At 46.3% G+C, this 13,092-nt stretch overlaps 3 protein-coding genes across 3 annotated transcripts; 1 reads left to right on the top strand and 2 right to left on the bottom strand.

Moving 5' to 3' along the window:
- Window positions 1–162: 162 nt before the first annotated feature.
- Window positions 163–1,746, top strand: LOC131209014 (WW domain-binding protein 11). Its single transcript, XM_058201978.1, has one exon. The coding sequence runs from the start codon at window positions 199–201 to the stop codon at window positions 1,660–1,662; it is 1,464 nt and encodes a 487-aa protein (XP_058057961.1). The 5' UTR covers window positions 163–198; the 3' UTR covers window positions 1,663–1,746.
- On the bottom strand, window positions 1,666–3,119 carry LOC131209015 (tetratricopeptide repeat protein 19 homolog, mitochondrial). Its single transcript, XM_058201980.1, has 2 exons — window positions 2,166–3,119; window positions 1,666–2,104 (listed from the first exon to the last, which is right to left on the bottom strand). Exons 1-2 carry the CDS (start codon window positions 3,006–3,008, stop codon window positions 1,856–1,858), a joined length of 1,092 nt encoding a protein of 363 aa, XP_058057963.1. The 5' UTR covers window positions 3,009–3,119; the 3' UTR covers window positions 1,666–1,855.
- A 6,860-nt stretch (window positions 3,120–9,979) lies between these two features.
- On the bottom strand, window positions 9,980–11,402 carry LOC131208105 (protein abrupt-like). Its single transcript, XM_058200753.1, has 3 exons — window positions 10,931–11,402; window positions 10,554–10,859; window positions 9,980–10,485 (listed from the first exon to the last, which is right to left on the bottom strand). The coding sequence occupies exons 1-3, from the start codon at window positions 11,400–11,402 to the stop codon at window positions 9,980–9,982; spliced, it is 1,284 nt and encodes a 427-aa protein (XP_058056736.1).
- Between the last annotated feature and the right edge of the window lie 1,690 nt (window positions 11,403–13,092).

The following is a 13,092-nucleotide window of genomic DNA, read 5'->3' as shown; positions in this document are numbered from 1 at the left end:
GTGCAAACGTGTGCAAATACAACCCATTGCTGAAGGGATGACTGAGTTGACGTTCCCGGGGGGGATTCGGGTTGACAGCCGGAACGCCGCTATTTGGTGTTTACTTTTTCAATCGCTTTCCTCACAACAAAACCGAAAGATCTTCTATTTGGGAGTTTTTCTTCGAATTAAGATACACGAAAAACGCCGGCCTTCGCAATGGGCCGTCGGTCGATAAACACCACGAAGAGTGGTAAGTATATGAACCCGACGGATCAGGCCCGCAAGGAGGCACGCAAGAAGGAGCTGAAAAAGAACAAAAAGCAGCGCCAAATGGTGCGGGCCGCGGTGCTAAAAGGCAAAGACCCGGCCCAGTTGATCGAAGAGATGGAAAAAATCGACGAAATGGAGTTCAACGTTTATCAGCCGTCGCCACTGAATGAGAAGGTGCTGAAGGAGAAGCGGAAGAAGCTGAAGGAAACCCTAGACCGGGTTATGCGCCTTTACCAGGCGGACGATCCGGAACTGTGGGCCGATTTGAAGCGCAAGGAGGTGGACTACGAGAAGCGCCGCAACAAGCGCATTCAGTACTACGAAAGCGTGCGGCACGCAGAACAGGTTCAAGTGGACGATATTCCTTTACCGTCGGCCACGGAAATACCGACGCCTCTGTCGATCCCGAGAATACCAATGCCCCCAAGCCTGCCGAATGTGTTACCGCCCATTAAAAGCCTGCCGCCTCCGGTGCTGCTGAAGAAACCGGTTGAAAACCCGATCGAACCATCCGAACCGGTCGATGATGATGACGATATTCCAGGCTGTCCACCCGGACCTCCGCCCGATCTGTTTAACATGCCCGAGTTGGACTATGACCTCGATCGGTTCCACGCAGAGATGCAGAAGAGTGTAAAGTTCTACGACGATGGCGACGGCTCAAGAGACAATACGGACGACTCGGGTGATGGTGGTGAACGCCCATCTAGTAAACAACCGAACACGGTCCAGCAAAAGATGTTGGCCCTGTCCGGCCAGAACATTGACGATTTCATGAAGGAGATGGAAAGTGTGCAGAAGAAAAAGGAGCAACTTCTGGATGGGGCCCCATCGCTTGCATCGATTCCGCCTCCGACAGTTGCGCCACCGCTTCCGAATCCGGCACCGGATGCTGCGATGAAATACCTTCCGATGCCCTCGTCCATCCCGATGCCAGGTCCCATGCAGCCGCCGCTCATGATAAGGCCTCCTCCGTTACGACCTGGCCTGCCCGGTATTCCGGCACTTCGAATGCCGGGACGGCCCGGCATACCGGGAGGTCCACCACCCGGTCTTCCGCCGCGCATGGGCGGCATTCGAATGCCACCGGGTCCTCCGGCTGGACCACCACCAAAGCACATCCAACAGCAGCGCAACATGCAGCTCCACCAGCAGCAACTGCAACTCCAGAAGGACCCCAAGAGTGCCACCATTTCGGCGAAACCACAGATTCGCAATCTCAGTGCGGACGTGACGCGGTTCGTGCCGAGTGCGTTGCGTACAAAGAAGGACGAAGTTCGAAAAGCGAAACCTCCTACGCGACCGGCCCACGATCACCACGATCCGCGCTCGGTGGCGGCGGATGCTGCGAAACCAACCAAGGACGATGCGTACAAACAGTTCATGCAAGAATTGGAAGACTTGCTGTAAAAGTGTCGATCAAGCTGGTTTAGTGAGCGTGTGCTGTATGCCTTCGTCAGGCATGATAAACGATAAGTTACACTTTAATATAGTCCTACAAACATTCAACATTCACGGGCCAATGTGTTTCATTCACTATAACAGCATACGTAACGAGCGTAATTTAAATAACATTGTGATCTCGGTGGTTCCATTCGGCCGATTACTTTTGCATCGCCTTAATCTGCTCGAGGCAATAGTTTGCCTGTATCACAGTCTCTTCGTGTTTGTGGTGCTTGCCGTAGCGCCAGGCGAACGTGCAGAATTCGTGCGCCTGCCGGAGCAGTCCCTGCTGCAGGTAAAGCAGACCAAGGTTGGCCTTGTAAACGCCTGCTTCGGAGAGATCGGGTATTTGGGCCGCCAGTGCGATCGCCTCATTGAGAAATCGTTCGGCCGATGTGTAGTCCTCAAGCTAAAGCAAAGAGAGGACGGACATTTAGGATCGCTTCATACGGCCACACTGGTTTACGTACGTTTGAACACGCTACGCTCAGATTGTTCAGTATCGTCAGTCCCTCTTCCGTTAGTTTGCCGTGAATCTCGGTGTATGCATCGTACGCCTGCAGAAACGCTTGCTTGGCCTCCGAGAACCGTTTGCACTCCATCAGCAGTTGCGCGTACCAGTTCTTTGTGATGCCCCAAAGTTCGCGTAATTCACGAGCGTTTTCGTCCCCGATCTGTTTCATCTGCTGTTCGAGTTTTGTCAGCGTCCACTCAAATCCCTGGGCCGCCTTGTCAAGGTGACCCTGTAGTTGGGCCAGATGCGCGATCTTGGAGCTGAGGTGCAACATTTTGATGTGATCTTCGACGAAGCCGTCTGCGAAGAGTCGCTGCATGACGTTAACGAACAGTTTTTCGGCTTTCGCAAAGTCACCCACTTCCATCGCCAGATTTGCCATTATGTCGTAGATGTACGTGATGCCGTCTTTGCTCTGCAGGTCCTGTGCCATTTTTAGTGCCAGATGCAACATCTGTTCCGCTTTTTGATACTCCTCGTGCTGGATCGAGAGTATCGAGCGCTTAATGATCGTTATCAGCTGGCTTTCGGGTGTATCATCGTCGGACTTTTTGGTGAACCACGACAGAAACGAACTGGCCACCAGAAAGCGTAACGCCCCAACACGGCGCCTTTCCTTGTGACCTCCACGGTTCCGATGGCTAGCACTGGGTGACCAGGCCGGTGATGGATTGTGGGCCACTGTCGGTGCATGATTCGTCAGGGATGCTAGTGGAATGGTTAGTGGCGCTATCCGTTGGTGGTTGATGGAAATGAAGATCCGAGAGGCAAACACAGGTGCGGTTACGTTACGAAACATTTTGTCGCACTTTTCCGGGCTGTTTCAATAAACAGCGACAATGGAACGACCGAAGAACGAGTGGAATAATTCAATTTCAGTTTCTTATTTATTATAGAAGATTTCAGCACTAGACTCGGTCAATGTTTACGTAAACAAATCTGCTGTCAATCTGGGAAAAATGCTTATTACTGAAGGGATTATTTTCAATGAACATTTTGAAAATTGAACTTGCTCAAACTTGCCGTTGCGAAAATCTGTTGCTACGTTTAAATCTGAAGATTTGCTCATTTCAGAAAAACGTTCATTTCGTTCAGAAAACGAATTTAAATATGTTCAAATCGGCGAAGGATCCTTTTTTGCTTTAATGCAAGAAAGAACTGCACTGAACAAGGAGACGACGACGTTCTTCGATACAAAAATGTGTAACTTTACTTACTATCTGGTATTATTACAACGATAACGATAACGTGTACAACCCAAAGCAAAAGAAGAGTGTTGGATTTTCATGTCATTTTATTTTAATTATACTTATCATACTGCGGGCATTATGTGGTAGATTTGTTTGAGTTGCAATCGTGCCTACCTTACGATAGCCTGTTGCGATACGTAAAGCCGTTACACAGGAAGCGGAAGGCGAGCTTCATGGATTCGCACTAACGCCAGACCCGGAGGCAAACAAAACCAACGCTCTTTTACCAGATTATCTTGCCTTCTCCCATGCTTTTGCCTTTAAACGGGAGATTCGCTATTTATAACACTTTAAGATCTAGCATGGTGGTCTTTAAAATAGTTCATAGATTTTGTTTGCATTCGATCCGTAAGATACATGAGTAAGCATTAAATAGTTGCCATTACGTTACCATTACGATAGGGTTAAAAGTTCTACAAAACTCTTCGCATCCGCCCGGATCTTCGGGTGATACTTTTGACGAAAGCAATCACTGCCGCTTCGTTAGTAGATGCGACACGGAAAACTACTAATTCTTGTTTCAATTATCCTTGCGTTCAAGCATGCTAATAAACTTCTTTTGTGTCGTTTTTTCACTTTTCCTTGTTGCCTAAGAATTGCTAGTTTCTTTGCTAGTTTTAACAATTATGTTGAGGCGTTTTGTGTTGCGTAAATTACACAAGTTTGTTTAGTTCTGGGAGAATAGGTATGGATGCGCTCCGAGAAAAGAAACATTTGCTATTGGTGAGATTTTTCAAATTGTAGGTCAACATAGAATACTATTTTCGATTGAATATTTGCGTTTCCTAGCATTAATTAACTCCTCATAATGCGGCTCAACATAAATCTTTGCCCCGCTGCTATTTAAGGCTTCCGGAAAGGAATAATTTACAAAAGAGTCCAAGTTTTAATCGTTCTTAATTGAAACTTTCTTCACATAGCCTAGCGTTGGAGCTACGGATCATTAGTTGTGGTGACTTTTTTACGCTCACTTTGCCATTATTGTCTCTTGAAATGCATTATACGGACACTCGTGCAGTTCGCCGGTAATTGTTAGTTATCAAACAAGGAGCAGACATTCCATACTGCCTTCCATTTGTTACATAGCCGGGTATCTTATACGGTGTTACAAAAGAAAATGACATTCCATTGATCAGCAGCATGTCGCGGTCTGTTCGTTTAATGTAACAGTTTATCCACATGAACATTTCACAATAGCAAGTAGAAATGTGTATGACTTGTTCTGTGTTTGCTTGAATAATTATGTTAAGAAACAGTTGTTCACTGGTTCTATAATTTTGTCTAGTTTTACGCTACACTGAGTAATTTCAATAGCTGATGTTCATTTCATCTAATTTTTATCTTTACGCTCAAATAACTGCCACTGGTTAGGAACTTGTGTATGTAAATGTTTGTTTCGCAAGTGCGTGGTTTGCGGCTAATGCAACCGATTCTGTTATATCTTTTTTGCTTGACAATCTAACTTACATCACTGCAGTTTACACGCTAGTCCGCTTTCTAAACGAACGGTTCCGTCGGATTTGCTGAGTTATGCTCCCATAGAAAAAAGGCACGCCTCAGTTATTTGCTAAAACAACGATACCGCTAATTATGAATGGTAAAACCGACAATAAGCGCCAAACTAACGTTGGAAACAAATAAACAAACCAAACGAGAAAAAAACCCAAAGAATTATAATTTTTAAATATATTTTCCTTCACAAAAATATATCTTATAAAAAGTGTACAAAAATAAACTTAAAAAATATGAACAAAGTTCGGTAATAGCATACGGTTTACGTGCTAGTGGGACAAAACAAAAACGCTTTTTTTGCGATGCCATAAATGGGACAACTTGTCTACACGAGTGGTGACTGATACTTTTATCATCAATCGGTTTTACTGTTTCTTGTTTTAGTTTTTGCTCAATTGTGGAGTACTGTAACATTCTCGCTTCAACGATTGCCATAGATTTGTTTTGTTCATTTTTTCACTTAGCTATTAGCTTTTTGTTTAATAAAAAACGCAATTCCGCCAAAAGCACTCTCTTACTTCGTTAGGGTTTGCTCTTCGCTGCTTAAATATTATGCATAGATCTTTACACTGCTCTTGTTTCGCTTCATCATTTACTTGTGTTCGCTTCTTTAAATTACGTTCACCCAAATTTCTTCTCTCTATATTGCTATCACTCCACAGACTCTACGCCGAAGAAATGCCTCTTTTTAGTGGGTTTTTATTTTGTCGAAAGCTTTTCACATTTGCTTTACAAGCCCTTGCTTGCGTGTGTGCTTTGTTTTACTTATCGTTCAAATCATTTCCACCAAATTTTTCTCATAGGACGCATTTTGCTGCGGTAGATTTGTTATTTATTTGCTTTTTATACATTTTCTTCAGCTTACTTATCAGTTTTGTTATTCTCATTTTGTTTCTCATCAAATTATTCTATTACTAACGAGAGTCCCCTAAGTCGAATTGTTGTCTAACGAATTACATTTTTGTTTTTGTCTAAGTAAAAGATTTTGTAATTTTTCTTTAATCCCCCATACCCAAAAACGTTGCATCAATATAAATACTCAATAAGGACGTACGGAGTGTGTAAGAATCAACCTAAAAAATGCTTGGATCTGGAGAAAATCCAACCCAAAACACGTAAGCCTGAATTTAAACCCAACATCCGACGGTTTGTCCCACGTGCCACTTCAGTTTTGTGTCCCTCTTTTTAAGTACCTTTCGAAACGCTGTATGAATTTAATTTAAAACAATTTGGAAAACAATACCGGCGCTTGAACCTTTGCAAAATTGCCAAAGATTCGATGTAGCAAGTTACGGGCTAAATTAAGCATAATTTTGATTTTCTTTTAATACTCTTCGTTAATGATTGACGAGTGAAGTAACCAATCCCCCAGAGTCAGATGATTACGGCCAATCCATTGTTAGCTCCAAACGAGACAAACGGAAAACTAAACATTTCATTCACAAGAAATAACCCACACAGTGTTTAACAAATGTCTCGGGAAGCATTACTAGGATTCTGAACGTTTAAAACATCCGCTTCGGTCGATTTGTTGGCGCGATGGCGTTTGAGATTCACGCATCCCCTCCGTTTTGTTACAATCTGAGAGTCTGGTTCCTAACATTTTTCTAGCGTGATTGCGTGCTATTTACACAGATTTAAATAAAATTTTATCGCAGACTGTGATCTGCTCTGCTGCACCTGGAATAGAGTTGATTTTTGACGACCTTCCTTGGATACCTTTCGCGAATGGACTTGTGTGTTCCGGTTTTACTTGCAATCGTTTGCGACAAGTATTTGAAGCTGCCCTCTAGCAGCTCAGACTTCCGCTGCGACTTACTTCCGCTCCCATTGGCTATCTGTTGCGTTTTGGGGGTTTCTTCTGGTATTTGCAGTACAGTAAGGGAAACAAAAACATGTATATAACGTAAACAGACTATATAGACTTAAGCTTACAAAATTACATGGTACCCGTTTTCTGTTGCACTGTGGTTGAACGTGAGGTATGATTGCTGGTGTCTGTTGCATTTTCCCGTGTGTTTCGTCGTAAAGCAACACTGTTAACGTACAGTAGAGTTCAAGTTGTTTTGTATTTGTATAACAAACTGAACGAGAACGGCAAATCACAAGTTTACTATTCGATACGATGATGCTGTGGGAGTGCCCGGTTGTTGGGTCTGTTAGTTTGCTGTACATATTACATCGCAGTGTCTTAACGATAACTAATCTTAGCTATTTTCCATTCGAAGCTGCTTAATGGTACCCTGAGACATTTTCCTATACTTATGCTCATCTTCATGACGATAACTTTGTATTACTACTTTTTTAGCAGCAGAGGTAATCCGTGGTAGTGCGGAGAGAGTAGACTTACAGCTTAACACAGCGGGCGAACCATTTCATGTACCTCTTATACACGAAGAAAGTTCCACAGTTGTGTAGAGAAAACTATTTGCATCTTTCCATTGTGGTACTCTGAGGGGGTAACATTTGCTTGGTTTTATGCTAGGATTCAAGGAAAAGGGGTTTAATATGAATAGCCGAAAGAGTGGCGAAACAGTTCAATTGTACTTTATCCCGTTTGTTGGAAGGTCACTCAGTTGTGATGTGGTGAAACAATTCCCCTGTTCCCGTAGAACGGAGATCAGATTACTTATTGCTCACCATTGGCTATTAGCAAACTTTAACTTTTGTGGCCATTGTTTTGGATGTTTTTCCGCGCACGCAGCTCTTTAGTATACTTCATTTGATATCGTATCGGTTGCGTATGTTGATAAATCGTATCGCGTATTTTAATGCGCTTCGTCCTTTGCCGCTTCCGACTCAGTATACAGCAATTGCGAACGTATACGTTGTGGCTACCGATGTCCTTCGACCTCGTGTCCTCAATCTCGTATCCGATGTGGTATAGCTTGTTGGTTGTTTTATCGTATAGCTCAGATGCGGGCTGAGAGGGCAATGAAATGTAGCTATTGCAGCTTCGTGTTTTTACCCCGTACTTTATAAGCTAATGATATTAGGTGTTGCTCACAACTTCATCCCATGTTTCGAGTTTCTCACCAAGAATGAGTTACGAGCGAATCGTATAACCAGCCGTTTTGGTTGGAAAACAGTTTGGAGTATCAGACAAAACCAACCAAAAGCAAGGCAGTTTGCAATGATCGGTAAAAGCGGTCAGAAGAATAAAGGTTTGTGCCAAGCGATACTCTGATATCTAGCTGTCGTATCTTTAGGTTTCTTACTATTAAATCTATGCTCTTCAGCAGTATACATTCGTTTGCTCATGATATTTCGTATCCGGTGTGTGTTAAGTGGTGTTGTTTGGTGTGCCCGGTTTCTGGACCACCGGGGCATTAAGACGGCGTTTGGATTAGAAAATCGTATAGCTGTTGTCTGCCACTGCTCTTGTTTTGTTTGGCTTTTGGTTGATGCGGAGAAGGTGATCTGCATATTGAATTTATCCAACCCATCGGAGGACCGTGGCCCCCGTCTGGTGAGTGTTGTGCCGCCGTCCGGCTTCGTTATAAGACGTATACGGGAAATAGTATACTTTCAGTTTCGCTTCCATGATAGTATCGTGAGGTCGGGGGCATAAAAGTTTGATTCAGGCGCACTGCTTGCAGCAGTGCGCTTCTGGTGATGGCCGGATCGTTCCGGATCCTTTCGTAAACGTTGTATACATGGCTACAGTGTACCTTGAGGGTGTGGTATACGGTTATAGGTTCTGCTCTCTGCGAACCGGGCAGAAGTTGTGTGATGGTAGGTAAAATCGTAACATTACTTCACTAGCTATTAGAGGTAAAGGTTAAGTTCTTCTTCAGAGTCTGCGCTGGCGCATCGTCCTCCGATGTGAGGTAGACTGGGAATAGGATCCAGCTGTGGTATCCTTCGTCGATTCTGCAACTTCTATGAAATGCATGCTTATTGCGAACGTATAGATAAAAGAGTAGTATCCGGAGCGTTCCACTCCTTCGGGGTGACTACGAACAGTCTGAGGTATTTCGGTTGCTCACTACCAGGACTACCAGGCTATGGTGTAGGTATCTTTTGCTGGCTGACCGGTAGGTAGTTGTTTACTTACAAGCTAATTTGAACCCGAGTTGTGTACATTCGTTTTTGTTTTAAAAACAAAACAAAAGATAGAAAACAGAAGCTGGAAACATGCATCGCATTCGCCTACACGCCTGCAACGGGAAACCGCTTTCGTCTGAGGAGGTATCGTTTGAGGTATATGTAACATTGCGCGGGTCTTATCCTTTTTCGTTATCTCTCTTCTCTCTCTCCCTCTCTTTCAGGGCAGAGAGAGAGAGATCCTTTTCTCCGTCGCCACCCGCGTCTTATCTTAACACACACGATGGCACGATGAATTTTCGAACTCGAATTTTGTTGCCAATCTGCGATGCTGTGCGATCGTCGATTGGCGCTCTCCGCTGGGCACGAAAAGCGCACGAGAACCGTAGTAGATCGAAAACGCAAACTCGAAATCACTTGTTTTTTCTAGGACTATAAAGGCATAATACGAAAATCTTCAAATCACTGAGATGATGATGCTCGGGGGGGCAGCCGTTTTGTTCACCTAACCCACAGACCGCAATGTACTTTTCTACGAAGGGGCATCTACTTCTTCTTCTCTGGTTCGAGAACCGTTTCCGTTCCTAGCTTTATTCCGAAAGTCCGGGAGATGCTGGGATTACGGGCGTAAGGATTGTGTATAGTGAATGGCGTAAACGTGTGTCTCTAGAAAATAAATTTGCTGCCATCTCCTTTAACAGCAGGAGTATCTCATGTCCTTTTTCCCCCTCTTGGCGTTGCCATTTGTTCTCGCGCTCCCCATCGGGCGCTGATCGTATCGTTCGATTCCTTTGTTCGTATAACGTGTTGCGTATACCTTTTGGTTGTTTGTAGTGCACGTCCTTTCTTTTATTCGACAGCCCCCCGAAAGTGGTGATCGCTCGGCAAGATGTTCATGTTGGTGCAGGTGGTATACCGAAAACGTTAACGTTTTATTCGCGTTCCGTTCCGATGGGGGGAACTAGTGCGTGACGATACTTTCGTCGTCCGAGTAGTTCCTCTCGTCGGCCGAGCTGTTGCCATCGTCATCGTGGGCGCCCGATCCGTCGAGACCGAGATCCATCGGCTCGGAGGATCCGCCACGCCGGATGGCGTCACTGTTCAGTATGCTGTTGTTGTTGTTCAACCCATGGCCACCGCCATTGCCACCGGGAGCGCCCGCCGCCAGGGCCAGCAGTTTCTGGTGATTGCTCGTTTGCAGCAGACGATCCGCGTCGACACTGCCGGCCCGATTGCAGGTGGCCGACTGGTCGATGGACACGTTCGGTGATGCTTGCAGTTTCGCGAGTGGCGACAGGTCCGGAGCGTTCTGGTTGTTGTTGCTGGTGAGCTTGGCCAGGTCGAGCTGTGGCGGCAGGAATCCCGGGGGCAACTGGTCGAGATTGTGGCCGAGCGTTTTGAGGTGCGCAATTTTGGCTGCTTGCAGTGCGGCAGCCGCTGCCTGCTCTTGTGTCATTCCACTCATTCCTGTCGAAGATATCGAAGCGAGTGTTAGGACCGAGTACCCGACGGAGGACCAAAGCATCAAGTCTTACCGAATGCATTCTCCGTGATAAACTGCAAGTACGTGTCCAAGATGGCGGATCCGGTCGGGGTGTTCTGCTGCATATGGTTCATTGGCCCCACGGGGGCACCCACTCCGCCGCCGCCGCCGCCACCACCACCGTGCCGATCGGAGCCGCCGAGACCATTGCCCCCGCTACCGTTTCCGCTGGCTCCACCATTCCCGGCCGGTCCGCCGTTCCCTCCGTCACGGCCCACCATCGCCTCCAATCCGTGCTTCGGTGTGCCTTCTCCGGGTCGCACGCGCGTAATGGTGGTCGAGTTGAGATGATTGAAACCTAATCGAAACACACAGCAAACACGAACAATTAATCTCTCTCGCAGACTAGAGCTAGACTAGGACCAGTACCTGTCGGGGACATTCCCATCATACTCTCGTGGAAGCGCCGCTGTGATTCGCTGTGACTGCTCTGCGACATCGTGAGGTCCTCGGGATCGTCAAACTCTTCGCCACCTTCGCCCGATCGCAGCTCCAGCTTCATGCCATCGTTACGGCGGGTGCCGGTGGGCGACGCGCGGGCCCGCAGTTCGGCCGGCGAAATCTTCACCCCGGCCTTGGCCAGCAACCGCGAGGCGAGCTCGGGATCGAACGGACTCGGCATCGGCAGCACGGGCAGATCCTTGGTCGAGATGCCACGGTGCTGGCGGGACATGTGCGAATGGAGCGAGTTGCGAGACTTGGCGACCGTACCGCACAGCACACACCGGTATCCGGGGCACACGGTGTGCTTGTCCTCCAGGTGCGTGCGGAGCGTGTGGGCCGACCGGTAGATCTTGCCGCACTTCGGGCAGGGCCGCGGATCGGTGGCACGGACGCGCATTTCTAAGGAACGGCGAGAAACTGTAAGTACAACCGTTTAAGGTCCGTTTGGGGTCGGGTCGGGTGGGTGAGGACGGAAAAAGGGATGCGAAAGAGATACGCAGAGAAAAACAGAGAGAGAGAGTAAAAGGAAGAGAGAGAGAGAGAGAGAGAGGAAGAAGAGAAACGATAAACAATAAAACAAATGTCGCCAAACTGATGCATAAAAACGAACGGAACCGGAACGCAGAACCGAAAGGTGCGTGCTACAAAAGTGGTGGTGCTTGTGGTGCGCCTCTGGCGGCGCCAATTTCGGAGGTGTTGCCCTTCTGCCGGCGTTGTGAGTTAATTTGCGGTGGGCGAGAAAGAGGGTTTAGTAGGCCCCTAGAGCATCTCCAGGTGTTACCGCCAATTAGTAAAGGAGTAGTTACCGGTTACCGATAGGATTGGGATTGATTGTGGTAAGCTGATGAAGCTACTCGAGTAAGGGCGGAAAGTCATCGTATTTTACATCGTGTCCTTGGGATGGTCCTTGGGGAGAACGAATAACTTTACTGTTTCATTTACTGTCTTTTATTTCGGTATCAATTTGTCTCTCGGCGGCTATCATCCCATAGTTTTCTTTTCCTTGCAAACAAATGCAACGAGATAGTACATCTTAAATGGTTTACTGTATGTGTGTGTTTGTGTGTAGGGGGGTATGTGGTATTGTTTGTGGTCTTGTATTAGCTGGTATGTTGTGTATCGGGGTCCACTAGGACACTAGGCTCTCTGTCCCACGGCCGTTTGTGTATTGAGAGTAGTTCGTCGACGCCACACGTCCCTTTATTAGGATGCTATGCTTTTGGTTTACCGTTGCGCTTTTGCGGTGCATTTGTTTGCTGCAATATGTTTTTATACTTTTCTGCACCATTTTTACACGCCCCGACTTTTACAACATCACTTTGACCATTTCGAGCCAATTTTTTGCCCGATTCAACTCTGCTTCTGCTTTCTGCTATTGGTATGGCGGCGCATAGAAATCGTATACACGTATAGGATTATAGGTAAGTTTATAGTTTGCTTCTGTGGTTGGCTGCTTAAAGCGAGTTCCTTTCTATTGGTTTGTAGTGGTACTTTGTGTTAACTTGGGTGCCTGTGTGCTGCGAAAACTGCTGCGTTAAGGTAGCCGAACGAAACACGAGGCCGTGTTTGGATGATGTTGCAGAGAGAACCTTAGCTAAACTAAAATGCATAATTAACACCTCGGCACACCCCGGTTTCCACCGAGAACACAACCATTGTAAACTGTTGACTATATGACAAACCGACCGCCCGAATATTACCGGCTCCGGCTGTGTGCTAAACCTAAGATCGGAAAATCGGAATAAAACTACTAACCGCTATCGTGTTAAAAACTAATGCAAAAAATGGCAAATCGAGGAACCGCACCGGGGTCTTCCAACCCACGACACCACTTATCAGTGTGTTGTTTCTGTGTACTAAATTCAAATTTACGTATATCCGTTGAACTGTTTACGGTTTTGCGAGGTTTTCTTCCGTTTCTTCTTTTTCGGTCATCCGCTGCCACAATTTCCTAATCCGTTTAATGTCACCTAAATAAACAATTCTGCGCCCCAGCAAAGACCACAACACGAAACCCCGAGAACCTGCTGCTCTAATACTTTTGCCAAGCCGATAATTACGAATAGTGTGAGCACGTGGTTGTGGTT

This window comes from Anopheles bellator, chromosome 2, assembly GCF_943735745.2.
Source record: "Anopheles bellator chromosome 2, idAnoBellAS_SP24_06.2, whole genome shotgun sequence".
In the NCBI taxonomy this organism is placed as follows: domain Eukaryota; kingdom Metazoa; phylum Arthropoda; class Insecta; order Diptera; family Culicidae; genus Anopheles; species Anopheles bellator.
Note: the sequence above shows the minus strand (reverse complement) of the source record. Positions and strands in the feature narration are given on the sequence as shown.